The 16,885-nt window shown below is 48.0% G+C and overlaps 1 protein-coding gene across 3 annotated transcripts; it reads right to left on the reverse strand.

The window, feature by feature from the left end:
- Positions 1-922: 922 nt before the first annotated feature.
- Positions 923-16,522, reverse strand: marchf4b (membrane associated ring-CH-type finger 4b). 3 transcript variants are annotated; one of them, XM_023839965.2, is made up of 5 exons: positions 16,257-16,522; positions 14,489-15,885; positions 6,289-6,444; positions 4,929-5,121; positions 923-2,162 (listed from the first exon to the last, which is right to left on the reverse strand). In XM_023839965.2, exons 2-5 carry the CDS (start codon positions 14,963-14,965, stop codon positions 1,726-1,728), a joined length of 1,263 nt encoding a protein of 420 aa, XP_023695733.1. In that variant the 5' UTR covers positions 14,966-15,885; positions 16,257-16,522; the 3' UTR covers positions 923-1,725. The 3 variants fall into 3 exon arrangements, with proteins under 3 accessions (XP_023695733.1, XP_023695732.1, XP_023695731.1); XM_023839964.2 differs by having other exon boundaries at positions 16,116-16,522; XM_023839963.2 differs by having other exon boundaries at positions 14,489-16,522.
- Positions 16,523-16,885: the final 363 nt, after the last annotated feature.

Raw genomic sequence — 16,885 nt, forward strand, 5'->3', positions numbered from 1 at the left:
GAGGTCAACGGCATAGATGTGTGACCAGAAGGTTGCTTGATCGAATCCCAGACTCTGCACAGCTCGGGAATCCCTTGAGCCAAACTGCTGGACTGTATACATTGCTACATGCGTGGATAAAGACGTGAAATGTGCTATAACAGGTCATAAAAGTCTTTAGTAAGCAACTCCTATAAGCAGAGATGCGAGATATTAGGAAATGGCTAGTTGTGTTATCAGCATATTGGCTCAGGATGGAGGCAGCTTAACTCAGAAACAGTGCTTGGGAACATCTTGCCCCCCACTTTGTGCCCCACGGTTCCTGGGAAAGGCTCCAGATTTACTTCGGCCCTGTACTGGATAAGCACTTATGTTGGACCTACTGTATGAATGCCGAAAAGGCTTGAAACATCTGACAACGGGCTTTTAATGTTGTTTTTAAACTGGGATTCTAACGGATTTGTCGAATCTGTAGAGTGTGGAGTGAATTTTTTTATTCTAGCAGCATTTCCGAAAAGCAGCTGGTCCTGCTGCAGTGCCGTAGCCCACAAGGGCCTGGCTTCCGGGACGACCTTCGGTGAGCAGCCCATGGGTAGAGCATGCAGGCCACACAACAGCACCCCCAAGGGGACGAGGCGTGCGTCACGCCGAGAGGCTCGCCGCGCCGCTGATCCACACTCCCTAAACCGCTTAGAGCGGCCCAGACGGAAAGCCCAGCACCATAAACACGGGGTGGTGACAAATCTCACAGCCCTTATTGCCATATGTTGTTTTTCGTTTATTCGTTTTTGCTCGACTCCTGCATTCCTGACTGACAGTGTTTATGTTTGCTGTAACCGAGACAGGTGAATTATAAATATATACACACACATACTGTACACACACACACACACATAGAGCTTTGTGCACAGGTCTAAAACGCAGTTATGAGAAAAGGCAGCACTTCCTTTAATTTGTTATTTTAATTTTTCACATACGACTGTGATGCTCCCCTCTGGGGCTGGAAGGTGTGAGCAGAATGCAGTCCGATTCTGGCACCCGGCAGCAGCAAAGGAATCCCACGTGTCGCCTTTGCAGACAATTAAGGTGCTTTTTTTAACGTTTGCCATGACTGGAAACATTCTTTTCAGAAGAGCGTAAAATAGGATTCTTGGGATGGTCTGACGATGCAGGAGCAGGGTGGACGTTTGGGTTGCTGGATTGCCCTGACATCATCAAGGAATTGGGGCTGGAAGGTTTTTATAGTGCTTATTAAGCACAGGGGCAAGCTGCTTCTGGCTGGCGGTACCGGAAGGTCGCCGTGGTGACAGCCCGGCCAATCCTTTGTTAAAGCTAAAATCCCGCCTGAATTTGACTTGAATCCCTGAATCTTGGTTTTGTGCTCTTTTTGTCGTTGGCGACACGTGTGCAGAAGGATTCACACGCGTATCCGTTTTTATGGCAGTGAAATTGCTGCGGAGAGCTTTAGGAAAATCCCGCACGTGCAACCATCTAGATATCCCAGGAATTCTCAATTTTATTCAATCACTGACGACAGGGAACCCAGAAAACTCTAACCCCCTCCCCACCTACCCCATCACCATCCTGATGTTGTCCTACTCCCTCCTGCCACAAGGTGGTGCTGTTTCTCTGGTGGAAATGCCTTTCTTCATGAGAGTGGGCTCCCACTTCACTGACCCACCTTTGTTTGCCTTGAATGCCCTCCCCCCCCCACCATTGTGCTAAGTGCTAAGGCCTCGAGGCTCCTCACACGGTTGTCACCCTCATGACCAGTTCTCGGTTGCCACTGTTGGCTTGGCCCCGGCTCTCCTGCTGCCTCAGGTGACTGAGTAGATGTAAGATGTTGTACGCACAGTGGTGGTCGGGCAAGGAGGGAGGACCGTTGCTCTGGTCCGAGGAGTCCTGGGAGGTCAAGCCGACGGGATTGGCCGTTGCCCTGGGCGTAGGCGTACCCACAGGAGCCATGGCGGCATTCATGAGGGAGGAGGTGGAGGCAGAGACCATGTGGCCGGTCTCACTGCTGCCCCTCTGGGTTGGCAGGAACAAGGTCCTAGTGCTGGTGCAAGCCTTCTGGTCTTCGCAGTCCTTGATCTTGTCATAGTTTAACACCTTCCACTGCTGGTTCACAGCCTGCCAGCGGTTGAAGATGCGGTACACCGATGGGCCTTCATGGATAATCAGCGCTGAGGGGCGAGTACAAGCAGGGGAGGCAGCAATCACTCACACATTCCAGGGCTGAATGAGCACAAGGATAAACTACAAACCTCAGCTGCTCTTCTTCTCTAGTGTCAAAGTCATGACAAGGAACCTTAAACCTTATCGCTGTAACAATTAGCAAACACAATTACACAATTAAAACACAATTAGCAAAGAAAAATCAATGGTTTTCAAATACGAGTCATCACCTGGCTCGAGATGATGATGTCATAAACAAGGGACTGTCTCCCAGACAACGGTTTTATGAGCGCCGAGGGACAGCCTGCACAAACCCATAACTCTCCCACTTCTTGAGTGTATTGTCTTGAGATGGGACTCCCAGCCGCACCCAGCATGTGACTGACAGCTGAGGTGTGCGGACTGCCCATTGTGAGTGGGGGGGGGGGCTTGTTTGAGTATTCACAGCACGTGGGGGTTGTCCTAGGAACCCTCATTATGTGTCTTTAAAATTGCCTTTCGGTTCTCTGCACCGCACCTCCCAGTGGGGGGAGACTGAATGCGTGCGATGGAGGCTGTGAGTCCGTGATTACATTCGCCGTCTCCGCCAAGCTTTGCCAAAGCCAGCATCTCAGCACCGACCGGCGCGTCTTCTCGCCCAAAACGCGCTGCGGCTCTCCGCGTGAAAATAGATGAATTTTCTCACGGATTTTTCCCCCCTTCGTTTTCCTGTAAAATAGGCTCACAACGATACTGAGGTGCCCGCAAAGATAATAATTATACAGGAAGGGAAGTAATTAAATGCTGAAGTCTGGTGTCAGCATGGAAGGATGCAGCTTCATAGTTTACTGGGCCTTTCAGATCCCATCGATGCAGAAAATCTAATCTATTCTTTCCTGTCTCTTCCTCTCTCTCTCCCTCCCACTCTTTCTTTCACTCCCTCCCTCTCTCTTTCTCTCTCTCTCCCTCTCACTCTTTCTTTCACTCCCTCCCTCTCTCTTTCTCCCTTTCATTCTTTCTTTCACTCCCTCTGTCTTTCCCTCCTTCTTTGTCTCTTTCTCTCTCCCACATTCCCTCTGGGGGCAGGTAGGACCTCCATACTGCAAATCCCCCCCCCCCCCCCACTACCTCGCCATACTCCTCCCAGTGGTCCTCCTTCCTGCCCCCAGAGGACACTCCCCTACCTCCCCAGGGCAACTCACTCCCACCTTCCATATGCATCTGATACTGTATGTTTGGTTGCCCATTGAAGTTAGAATTTTGACTCCAGGGTTTCTGAAACAAACGAATCACTGCCACTTAGCTGGTCAGCACTGGCACAACATCTACAGTAAACACACAATAACCTCATTGTTTTAAAAAAAAACTTGAAAGACCCCTTTGTCTTGAAGTTGTCAGTATGTTCTAGTATGTTTGTTTTTTAGTGGAAATCAGTCAACAGTTAGAAGACCTAAAGCTATGAGTAGCTGCATCGCCCACAACCGTCCTGGAAGTGACTTCGATAGTAGGCTGTACATTTTCAGGGTCACTCGACTCAGGGAAGGATGACAGAGCTGCAGAAGAAACTTCGCCGCCCCTAATCTGTTTTCACAAGCTGACCTCTTTGTTGGCCCTTTTTACGGGAAGCCGACGGAGGTCTGCTCTAAATCCTGGTGCTCGTGCTCGGGTCAGACCATGCTCCTTAATGACCATCTTTATCGCTGCCATTATTTTTATGAGGTTTTCATTGCGGTTTCCTTTACCGTTATTGATTCGCTAGCTCTCCGACTCGAGCCGACTGTGAAACCTATAGTGCAAAATCTGCGGTTTTCTCAGTTTTTGTTCCTTCTCCTGACACACGTGGCTCCTGCATGTACAGCTGCACAGGGAGACATGTGGTGTTTAACTGAGAGCAACATCTGCTTTCTGAAAGCGAAGAGAACCGAAATGGTCAGGCATCGCTCACCATTGATCTGCCAACGTAGCGCAGCTCCCAGAAGGCAGTGCGTGAGTGAGGGCCGATCCTGATTAAACTCATCTGTTTCGTGTTTGTTAGATAACAAGCTGATTAGGGTGGCATTTAGTATTGACACAGGGCAAGTGTTTATCTGAGAAATGGCACAGTGTGGGGGCGGCTCTATAACTGATTCTGGGGGCAATTCCGGGGTCACCGGTTAGCGGATCAAACTGACCAATTGGGGTGATTTGTTTGCCCGCCCATGAGGGATTTGGTCGAGTAAATTAGTATGCAGGTCTAACTGTGTTCGCCCAGGGTGTTGTGGTTGATATACAGATTAAAAATCCATTCTGAAATATCGCTCTTGTTAAAACAGAAGTATGTTAATTTTTTAGAATGTTCCAATTTCCATACTAATTTCTAAACAGGGCTGATGCTAAGCGCTGTGTCAGTGCTGGTCTCGCAAATACTCCAGTTGTGCCTCCCTGTGCTGCCCAAAAACTGGGTGAACTGGTATCTCTAAATTGCCCATAATGTGTCTATGTGTGAGAGTCAGGCATTCTGTCCAGAGTGTCTCATTGCCTTGTGGCCAGAGCTTCCCAGGACAGGTTCCAGGCAAACCTTGACCCTGTACTAGATAAGAGGTACACAAAAATAATTGGCTGAATTATCCTACAAATTTTGCTTGTTGCTGGTCTAACATGAATGTTTATTAGGCAGTAACTCTGCAGTCAAACATCTGAGCGCAAAAAAGACACAGAAAATATGATTCAAACGTGATTCCATCTTGAGGTGATCGGCCTCTGCTTGCCCCACCTCGCCCCAGCTCACCCCACAGGCCCCCGGCGCCACCGCTCACCGATGCAGACGACGTCCATGAAGCCGTACATGCCGTAGCAGATCTGGAAGAGCAGGTCCTGCCGCTGCCACTTAGCCGAGGGACTGAGCGAGGACCAGATGAGCCAGGAGACACTGGCGATGAGGAAGAGGGAGCCCAACAGGGCTGCCGCCATCTGCACCTTCTCGATCACTGTCAGGGAGATGGCCTGCCACTGCGGGCGAGAGACAGGCGGTCAGCCACAGGCGGGGGTGTACACGGGAGGGCATGGGCCACTCACAGGCTGATCAATATCTGGTAAGATGCTGCGTTCCGTTTGAACTTGGAACTCTGTGATTCTGAGTTACTACTCAGAAATTTCAACTGGAACAAATGCTGAAGACGGAATTCTGACTTGGAAAGTCGTAGGAACCTCTGCAACCCAGAATTCAAGATGGCTGCGCCCTTTATCAATGGAAGTGAGTACTGTAGTTAGATATTGTTTATTAGCACTTATTTCTTATTAATAGCTCATTAAATCAGTTGTACACACGGTACTGTCCAACCGCTGTCTGTGTGTTTATGGTGCGGTCACAGAACCGTTACGATGTTCGTGGTGCAGTCACAGAGCCGTTACGATGTTCGTGGTGCGGTCATAGAGCCGCTACGATGTTTGTGGTGCGGTCACAGAGCCGTTACGATGTTCGTGGTGCGGTCACAGAGCCGTTACGATGTTCGTGGTGCGGTCACAGAGACGTTACGATGTTCGTGGTGCGGTCATAGAGCCGTTAAGATGTTCGTGGTGCGGTCATAGAGACGTTACGATGTTCGTGGTGCGGTCATAGAGACGTTACGATGTTCGTGGTGCGGTCATAGAGCCGTTACGATGTTCGTGGTGCGGTCATAGAGCCGTTACGATGTTCGTGGTGCGGTCACAGAGCCGTTACGATGTTCGTGGTGCGGTCACAGAGCCGTTACGATGTTCGTGGTGCGGTCACAGAACCGTTACGATGTTCGTGGTGCGGTCATAGAGCCGTTACGATGTTCGTGGTGCGGTCATAGAGCCGTTACGATGTTCGTGGTGCGGTCATAGAGCCATTACGATGTTCGTGGTGCGGTCATAGAGCCATTACGATGTTCGTGGTGCGGTCATAGAGCCATTACGATGTTCGTGGTGTGGTCATAGAGCCGTTACAATGTTTGTGGTGCGGTCATAGAGCCATTACGATGTTCGTGGTGCAGTCATAGAGACGTTACGATGTTCGTGGTGTGGTCATAGAGCCATTACGATGTTTGTGGTGCGGTCACACATGAGACCTGACTTCCTCTCACTTCATACTGAAGTTTAATAGGGTTGGTGTCACTAAACGACACATCCCTGTTACCTTAAGCACTACTCTACCTGAAGTGGGTTCTTGGTGCTGATGGCGATGACCTGATATTTGTAGTAGCACAATTCACAGCTCCAGGAGCCCCTCTCACTGATCCACTTGATGAGACAGGGCTGATGGGTGCACCGCACTGACCCGCTGCAGCGGCACGGGCTCAGCAGCTCCCCCTGCAGGACACAGGGGAAACAACAATGAGACAGCTGCAGCTCCGCTCCTGGGGAACGGTCAGTCAAATTCAGTGACCCACTATTAATCAACAGAAACCATCTGTTATAGGCAGATTAAATGAGATTTACAATCGCAGCCTAAGGAAACACATTAGGACGCCCATATTCTGCTGTGGAATTCTGAGTTTCTACAGGGCACGCTGAAGGAACATCGCTACCGAAGAGTGGCATTTCCAGAAGCTTCCTTCACATATCTGTAATCTCTCAGAGCTAGGGCTGGGCAATCAATCAAATTTTTATGTCAATGATTTTGGCACCCAACAATTACCAAACAAAAGCTCGGAATCCGTGCCACGCATGACAGACGCTAGCACACGTGTACATGCACCCACACACGCTACATCATACCACTTCATACTGCCTACAAGTGTTCACAAACACCTCAGGGCAAAAGATGAAGGCTGTGAGGAAAGGGAACTGGACAGCAACCAATTAACACCACTGGCTAAACGCATCTCCCGTGCCCCCTCACTTAACACCCCTGCACACCAACAAACAGGCTTCACGCCACCCCCCCACCGCCACACGACCTGGCCGCCTCCTCAGGACCCAGATCCCTTCACCGCTGGACCTCGGAGTCACATACAGCAAACGGCCACGTGACAGTGGCTTTACAGGGAGGCCGGACCGGCAGAGAGCTGTTTGAGAGCAGATCTGACAGCAAACAGATTCAGGGCACGCTGGGCCACATTCCACCAGCTGTCCAGGAGACGTACGCTGGCCTTTAAGCCACATCTCTTAAGCCACATCTCTCTGTGCACGCACATGTGCACACACAGACAGGGTAGGCACACAATAGTCACATCCAGGATTCGTAAAAAAAAATCAAAAAGAAAAAGAGAAACAGGTTAGGTATGGATTTTTCTTAATGATCCTTGACGGAACAGGCCAAATCTGTCTTTGTGAGCTTGCATGGATGCGGCTGACAGACACCAGATATCATTCTGCACGGGGCTATTCTGCCTGATTTTACATAAGCCTCTGAGAGGCTCCGCCTCCTTTATATTCCTATGTTTTTGTTTTTTTTTATGAGCCATTCAAACTTATCAGTACCTCAGTGGCAAAACCTTCTACTGCATACCTCTGGAACAGAGTCTTCTGGGAGTTTTGGCTGCAAGTCAATAAGCCAAAGTGGGGTAACCGCATACACACGTCTTTCGTACACGGACGTGTTGTCTGCCGCGCGCCGATAAAACGGCGTCCCTTTCTGATGAAGTTCATTGCCTCGCGAGTGACGTCTTTTCATCCGTCAGACTGATAGTGCCTGGGCTGTCATTGAGTGGGAAAAGGACAGCGGCCATTAATTTGGTTAAAGGACATTGTGGATCTTTAATGTGTAATTTTGTTTATCTCCCTCTAATGTTCTATCCTTTTTGGGTAGTGGTGGCTTGATGTTTAGGGAAGCGCACTTGTAATCGAAAGACTGCAGGTTGACCAGCAAGGCACCACTGAGGTACCCTGAGCAAGGTACCGCCCCCAAGCACTGCTCCCCGGACGCTGAATTAGCTGCCCCCTGCTATGTCACGAAAGTCACATATGGGTTAAATGCAGAGGACATATTTCGTTGTCGCGCACTGTGTGCTGTGCTGTGGTGTGTTAACAATGACCACTGATCACCTAATTCTATTTACCATAGTGCTCTACAAGGGGCTTTCAAACGATCCCAGCCAGATGCAGTTTACAGGAAAATCTTCTATGCTTTTCTATTGCTTGGAAACTGGCTAAAATGCATTTTGGAAAACTGCGTCTGTCTCTGCTTACGATGTTTGTTTGTGTGTCAGCTCGAAGACAGATAGACAGCTGGACAGACGGGAAGACAGACAGATGGACAAACAGGAGAACAGACCCGAGAACAGAGAGATGGACAGACAGATGGGCAGAGAGATGGGCAGTAAGGATGACAGGCAGATGGAGAGACGGGAGGACAGACAGGTGGATAATGGGAGGAAAGACCAGTGGACAGAGAGATGGACAGACAAGAGGACAGAGTTGGACATAAAGATAGACCGGCAGGAGGACAGAGAGATGGACAGACAAGAGGACAGAGTTGGACATAAAGATAGACCGGCAGGAGGACAGAGAGATGGACAGACTGGAGGACAAACAGGAGGACAGACAGATGAGCAGTTGGGAGGACAGTGAGGGAACAGCCCCATACATGCTCACTTCGTGTGAGTGAGCGCCCTCACAAGGCAGGCCATTTAGGGGTTGTAATCGATGCGGGGCAGCGGTTGTCAGGGTGTGTGGAGACCCACAGTGATTGGCTAAGGAGGCTGCTGGGCTACATTTACAGACCCTCCCCGAAGCCAGGCTGACCTTTGGCTGAGAAGCACCACTGGCTGCTCTGGGCTTTGCACGAGGTGCCGTCGACTCCCTCGGGCTTGCAAACTGGAGGCAGGTGGCACCGTGGGAAGCCCGATGGTTAAGGGCACGGGGCGGGCGAGGCTGCCGCTCGGCTCCCGGTGGGGGCTTCCTGTCTCGCTCTCTGACAGACGCACTTAACCCCATTCAGTTTGAAACACCCAGCTGTATAAATCTGTGAAGAACTGGCCGCGTGTCAAAATAAGACATTAAATACAGAGCGGGGGGGCAGCAGCTCATTTCAGGACACACTGTGACAGAGAGGTTCCCGGGGTAAAAATAGACCAAAGTGCAGGTAGAAATTTTGATCAAGAAGGACCCTTCTGGGCGCAGGCCTGTCACAACACATCACATCATGGAAGCTGGAGTAATAGTAATAGCGGCATTATAACTGGGAGACTCAGACGCAAACGATTCAGTGGCAGGAAGTGACATCACAGCAAACCAATCAGTGGCTGAATCATGTGGGCCAGATACGTGGGTTAGCTGCAGGGTTTTATGCACCATGCTAATGCTGTGTGGGCTAATAGGCTGTCAGACACAGGGTCGCATAAGCTGACAGTCAGGCTGCATCTGGGGCACTAACTTTAAGGCAGTGACCTTTGACCCCTGAACCCTGTAGCTGTTGGCCTAAAGACTCTGTGGCAGCAGGGGGGCTGTAATTTTGGGGTTTGGGGCGTCATCATTCACGCCTTCTCCGAGGGGGGGGGCCATCAAGTCGCGGCCTGTGTTGCAGTCTGGCAGGAAAAACGCAGGAATCATGCCTCAAACCCCCTGTTTACGCAGACAACCACCGCGTTGGCTCACAGCGGCAAGCCGTTTTCTCGCTGGATATACAGAATCATAATTATACTAACTTGCATTCAAGGTGCCAAATGGCCTCTAACTGAAAAAGGTTCTTTTTTTCCCTACCCACTAAAGAGCGAGTCCAGCAGAGACTCACAAGGCCTTGGACGGGATTACTGGCTGCTGGAGGTTATTGGGTTTGTTGTGTGCTACTTAACACAGTCCGCAGAGACTTTTGCTATCTGCAGTGGGGGAGTTTCCGTGCCAAATTAGCCTTAATTACCACAATAAAGAGCACTGCTGTATAGTTTGTACATCGTAATGCTTTCCTTTTGGAAGCATTAACAGAGTCCAGACACCAGTATGAACAATAACAATGCACTTTAATACAAAGAGGTGGAGGTAACATTACCATTTTCCAGATGCAACTCATAAAGACAGAGCACAACACTGCTCAGTGTTAGGTATATAGAAGGAGGAGCCATTCATCTTAAAGGAACAGTACGCTTTGATCCTTATAACATGCATTTGTGACATTTCTATCCCCGAGTGAGGAACTGATCTAAACTCACCCCCCACCCACCCCCCTCTGGCCCATTTTCATCCAGATCCACAAATTGATTTGTTAGCAGATCTGGCTAGCACAACTGGACAATGTTTTGACAGAAGTCTGACCCTTAACCTGAATCTATTCCTTTGATCTATGTGACTCTCTGATTATTATTAATGACATGACATATAATGGGAGACTTGGATTTTCCCATGATAGAACACACTGGAGCATATGGCAGAGTGTCATGGAGACTCTACAATTCTAAGCTTACACATCTAATATTGGAAATTTATATAGAATCCATCCATCTTTTTCACCTAGTAAACGTTACGGTAAAATTCATACAAATGACCTTAAAATACTGCTGGTAGTGCAGAACAGGCCCTAGCGTTCTGCAAATGCAGGCTCCGGAATCGCTGCCATCCCCACATTCCGCTTTGATTTTTGGTTTTTCTCAAGATCCCGTGTCTTCTTGGAAACCCCTGCAGTTTTCTCACTTTCAGCCTCTGCCACAACAGACCGGAGGTGGCCGGAATGTTCCGGTTCACCTCACAAAGCAGAGAAGGGGCCCGTCGGACGGAAAGCGATGCGAGGACGCACCAAAGCAGGACATGTAATCTTGGTAAACAGCCCAGAGTGTAGATAAAAATAAATCAGATTTTCCATCCGTTAGCATATGAAGGGCAAGAGAAATGATTTCGTCCCATTCCGCAACATGACAGTGTGAATCTGAAGCGCATTTGATACACTTTTCTGGCCGCCGAGGTTGTCGTGTTAATACTTCTTTTGCTCCTTTAAACAAGCAACACAGCTGTAGCACCTTTACCGCGACTTTGAAAAGGTTATGACATTTTGCTTGATGAAAAGATCTATGGAAGGATCTGAGGGGCAACTTTCTGCTGTGAATGCACTAGCCGCTCTGGGATTCCTCGTCTGCTGCCAGAACCTCCAGCATCCAACCTCGAAGCTCCACGCAGGAAGTCTGGGTGGTCTGGCTGGAGATGGAAGAGTATTATCTAGCATTCTCTGTAACAGCTGTTTCCAACCCAGTTCCTACCTTGGCAGATTCTTACAGCTCCATTTGAACTGCTAACACAGTAATTAGATTAATAATTAGCTCAACCAAGCGCATAAGTGTCGGGTATGGCTAAAGTAGACTGCCAGCCTTCACATGCAGACTCCACAAGGTCATAGTGCTGATGGAAGGCCGCCACTGATGCATTCTGGGATCCAGGTAATGTACAATCACAGAGAAAAGCCCTGCTGCTCGCAGGGGACATAGCGAGCTGAAGAAGAATCATGTCACACAGAGATCCCTTTGAAGGGCAGCCAATGACAGACACTTTCTCCAAGGAATGGAAAGCAGGCAGGTGTACGACCTTATACACATTCAAAACAACCGTGCGTGGGCCGCAGCACCTCATTTCCATGTGAATGAAAAGCGATTTATCGACATTTATCCAGAGACCTGCAGTTGCTGACCCCCCCCCCAACAAAAAACCCCCACCAAAAAACAAAATCTATTTCTTGCCTAGTGGTGACTGTTGGCAGGATCTGGTCCCCAAGCGGGTCTGTCTGCTACAGGAAAGAGAAAAGTCTCACCGTACAGCTAATGACACGACGCTGCCTGTCCCGGCACCACTGGGAGAGCTGGGCGGTGACTTTGACACAAATCCGCCCGCTTCCCTTTACAAGAAAGAAGGGGAGACGGAGCGGAGGATCTACCGGCCTGATCCACCACAGCACTTCCCCGAAACCTGCTGCTTGGGAATGACAAGAAATCACAAAGTCTGTTTGCCTTCACTGCAGTATCTTTGCAAATTTCTTTGCCTTTTCGCATCCATAACGGCAGGCTCCTGGTTCTTTATGAGGTCACAGCAGAAACAATCGGTTTAGAGCGGGTGTTTTCAAACTAAGGTCCTCGACACTCTAGGAACTCGAAATCCCCAGCTGCAGAGGGTCTGCAGAGACATTTTGTAAATTGATGAAATACTGGTATTACCATCCACTGTATAAAACACTAAACATATTAGAAAGGGGATCCAACTCGCATCATATATTCTTCAAAGGGTCCAATGCCCTGATACAGTTTTATTTGGCATCCCTGGTTTAAGAAAAACTCTGATTTTGAGCATTAAAAGTATCCTGAATCAAAATTAACCCTATTATCTGAATAAAACAGAGACAAAGAGAAAATATCTGGTATGCAACATGAAGGATTAAGATTGACTAAAAATGAGCAGCGGTCTACATAGCATCCACGTTATTTCATATAAGCAATCCAAGCGCGACTAAATATGCTTTTAATATTCAATATGCTGATTGGCAGCCACAGTAATACATATATTTTGGGATTAAGCAAGAAGACTGTTGTGTGGTCCGGTAAGCAAGAGTACAATTCTTCTGGGAATTTAAATTTGTGACGAAGGGGTTTTAAAAAGCTCCCATAATTCAATGCGGCTTGAACATGAAATACTGTGACACCCCAAGCAGTGCATCTCTCGCTGGCTCTCCTTCACCTATCCACACCAGGGTCACAAGCAGGAATAATCTGCCGCTTAATCCCCCCCTCCCGCCTCGATCTATCGATTGAAGGATGTCAGGATGTCATCTTTAGTGCAGGTGAGCCAGCACGGGATCTGGATTCTTGGATTTTACCCAAAGTCCTTCTTATGCAGGATCACACACTGAAAAAATCAACTCACCGGGTACGTTTTTTTATTCAGAATTAGTGATTCTAATCGTTATGATGTGTGACCTCTGAGGCAAACATTAAACCTTTTTTTGGGTTATAGACACCATAGTTAGATGTAAGGGCGTCACACTAAGAATGCAAAGGATCGGAGATACGGTGCCTCATTCAGCTTAGGTGCCTCTGAAAAGGTCCTTAGGCATTGGCGGGAGGTAACCTTCCCAGCTTTTTACAGGGAAGTCTTAAAACTTAAAACTTTCTCCCCCACCTAACACACAAATGGACCCTAACAGAAAGTCTACCGAAGATAGAGGGGGCGCCACCAAGGGAAGGAGCCTGTCTGTTGGATTACACCGGGATTTGCTGCATGTGGCTTCTTCCTCTCCGGAATGTTCCCCGGCTCTGCGTGGAGAAGCGACTGGTCCCCGCTGGCCCATCTGTTTAAACACCTAATTTTCATTATGTTCTGAGGACCATGAATCTCTCAGGCAACACTGGAACCGAATGGAGGCAAAATGAACGGAGCCTTTGTTAACTGTCTCTCCTAAATGATGAAGTGCAGTTATTCTGTTCCCTGTAATTGGTTTATGGGGCTCAAAAAAACAAAACAAAAAAATCACATGGATAACATGAAGGGGTATTTGAGATGACTGACAAAGGTTTTTAAGTGTCCGGGGCCTGTTCTTTTCTGTTGGTGCACAATGGCGGAATCAAACTCAGGTCATAGTTGGTGTCCAGACTGTAACAGTGTATAACTTATTTATGCAAATGCATATATAGTACACATCCCACAGTATACAAATCATTGTGAAAAAATCTGTGTCCTTCTAAACATAACAAAAAACATAAGATAACTGAATCAGTCCAGACCAAAAAACAATTAAACAGGACAATGGGACAGCTTGTGGGATAAGTTTGTGGGGGTGGTCAAACCTCTCATTACTCGTTTGACACTTCAAACAGGCTCCATGGGATATTTCTGTTTCAAAGATAAGTATCGGCATGGCAACAACTGGGCATCTATTGCAGAGCATTGCAAACTGTTTCCAGATGCAGTTCAGGTTCACTTTTGTGGAAAGTGTTTATCAGGGGGGCTGATAAGGATCACCTGCTTGGAACTGCTGTGTGGCTGGAAGTTTCAGTCATTTGTCTTCCGGAACGGCAGAAGACAAAGCCAGCGGGGAAGACAGAAAAGGGGAACATTTGTATTGACCTCTTGTTGTAGCCATATTCCCCTCAACGACACATGCTGTCAGCAGGTGAAATTTTGCTTCTTCCCACAAAGGGAAGAAGGGAGTCTGGTTATATTCAGCCCAACTGCCAAGGATTTCACCCATAACTTTCACTAAATAATTTAGTTAGAGGTGACTTATAATAACGCCCGGAGGGTTAGAGTGAAAAATTCCGTCAGTTTGACAGCCTCGGTTTGTGATGATAAATATTACATCACATAATGTATCCACACTTACTATCCGATGCACACAAATATTTCCCATAATAATATTCATAAAAAACGAGCTCCCCCCAGACTTATAGCGTGTTCGTTGCAAGTGTTTCATATCCCAATATTGCAGCGTGAACCGTGTACATACCTGTTCGGGTCCCTGAAAACAGATCCTGCATAAGGGAGTCCTAACGCCGCTGTCAGTACAACTGGTAAGGGAAAGTCGCTCCTCCGACTTCTCCTTAGCTAAGTCGTCCGATGAGCTGCTGCAGTCTAAGGTCGCCGATCGCTCGGCTGCGCTGCTGGACCAGCCCTCCGCTCCACCGCTCGCGTCGTCCGCCGTGGCGCCCCCTGCCGGAGGTGCAGTCCAGCCATCGGCCTGAGGGGCATTTATCAAAGTGTTGTTGTTGTCGGCGACTCCGTTCGCATGGGTCTCCGTGTCCGGTGCGCTCATAGGTAAAAATGAAGGCTGCGACGCCGGTGGGCCAGGTGGCCTAAGCAGGAAAACCTTGAGGTCGCTGAACAAGACGCAACAGCGGCTCTTCACTATGCCCTGGTGGCGCAGCATCTGTCTGTGACTCAACAATCCCCAGCACCATACAATGACACCGACTATCAACAACATGTGCCCTTTTGTTGATAATGTACGCCTGTGAGCTTAGATGGTCCGGCTTTATGTTTCAGTCACTGTGAAACGTAGATAGCGTCTAAAATAAAAGTCGTGAGAGATGCACCCAGTATTCCACCAACTACTTAGTTTGTAAAATGTTCCGTGCGCCGTTTTTGCGTTTGAATGCGTAATCGCATGTATGTGTTCAAACGTGAATTTTGTTGCAATGCAACAGACTGTTTAAAATGGGAAGGGGGCAAAATACAGCAGCAACTAAACACTAATGTTCCTTTGCCATCTCTCTCTGGTCGAAGGAAACACATGTTATTATCAGCGGTCTTTCACTATTGAAAACTCTAGCGAGCTTTGCGGCACAGATAAACCAATAAACAATTATAGGAGCGGGGTCTCCTGTGATTTACCAAGACATCGACTCCTTATTTCAATGCTTACAACAATCAATTGTCCGTGACTGTTCTAAAGTCAGGAATACAATTATGACAAGAGTCCCAGGCAGGATTTCCGAGGAAAGATTTACAACCATACAGCCAATATATTGCCGGTTCAAAAAAAAAGAACAGCACAAAAAGAATAAACTGTTGTAATTGAAAGCAAATGCCAAACCCCTACGGAATAAACTCTACAAATGTGACCCGGCGGTATTGCCTTATCTTACAACAGATAACCCGACAACGCACGTCTCTAAACTAGTATCCTCCCATCTTGTGCATCCAGTAGTTTTCATCGCATATTTACAAATCCATCGACACAAAAGCCATATTTTTTCACATTGTGCTTTGCATGCTTCCCGTTTTTCGCTTGTTGTATTTCCAAAAAACACAGTGACAAGGCTCCACGGTTTCGTAACGGTCTTGAGCTTTAAAGGACGCAATACCGTCAGATTCCTTGTAAAATTAACACCAGCTTCTTCCCAGCTGTAAGACAGAAAAAAGTGTTAGTCTTTAAATTGTCATTAATGCTTTAGTTTTTTTTTAACTGGGTTTGGGGGTAAATTCGCTCTCCAATGGCCAAACAACACCCCAGTCCCATTCAGCAGGGTGCAATATTAATTTCTTTTTCGCTCCACTGTCAACAGCAACCTCCCCAGTACCGGTCGATCACGGTCGATTTTATATTCCTTAATTTTACACGATCATCAGTTCACCTTTTTACTCCGAATAATCCCGTGGGTTCTTTCTGGAAAACAGACAAATCTTAACAAATCCAGGTCCGATGCATTTGACACAGAGTTGCTTTGGGCTTCCAGGGTGTAAAATCATTTTCACCATATCTCCGTCCTACTCACTGCATTCCTGCGTTTAACGGACGAGACGTCGCTCGGTTATCGGTGTAATTCCGCCTGATCCGAGAAGGGAACTGGGCTGGCCCCGTGGAGGAGACTGTGCAGGCTGGGCGTACGTGTGATTTGCGGTTTCTGGCCAGTGCTGCAGCTTCAGCACCATTATTTCTGGGACAGCTCCCAACCAACGGAGCGTCACACAATGGGAGTGATGTAGGCGAGGGCGAGCGATGCCACGTCGGAACCCGGCTGAGCAGAGACGCTCCGCGATGATGCGTCCGCGCACTGGCCCACTTTTAAACCGACTGCCACTTCTGAGAGCAGTGCAGCATTAGATGATGCCAAATAATATATGCAATGGTCTGTTTTATGCATTTTATGCTAAAGTGTGTGCCAATAGGTCTAAGGTAGTTTGTGGACCTATAATCATGTTTGGGTTTATAAGGATTGTTCCCTTTGTGTTTATATGTGATTTCAAGTAGCCTTCAACCACGTTTGACATTTGATTTTTTTTTGTTTCCTAGCGCACTTCCTGGGGAAGATTAGTGTTCCATTCTGTTCCAACTTTTAATTAAATAGATTCTAGTGTAATTAATCAGGCCTGATTTAGTCGTTCAGCATTTCCTCCGGATGAT

This window comes from Paramormyrops kingsleyae, chromosome 16, assembly GCF_048594095.1.
Source record: "Paramormyrops kingsleyae isolate MSU_618 chromosome 16, PKINGS_0.4, whole genome shotgun sequence".
NCBI lineage: Eukaryota > Metazoa > Chordata > Actinopteri > Osteoglossiformes > Mormyridae > Paramormyrops > Paramormyrops kingsleyae.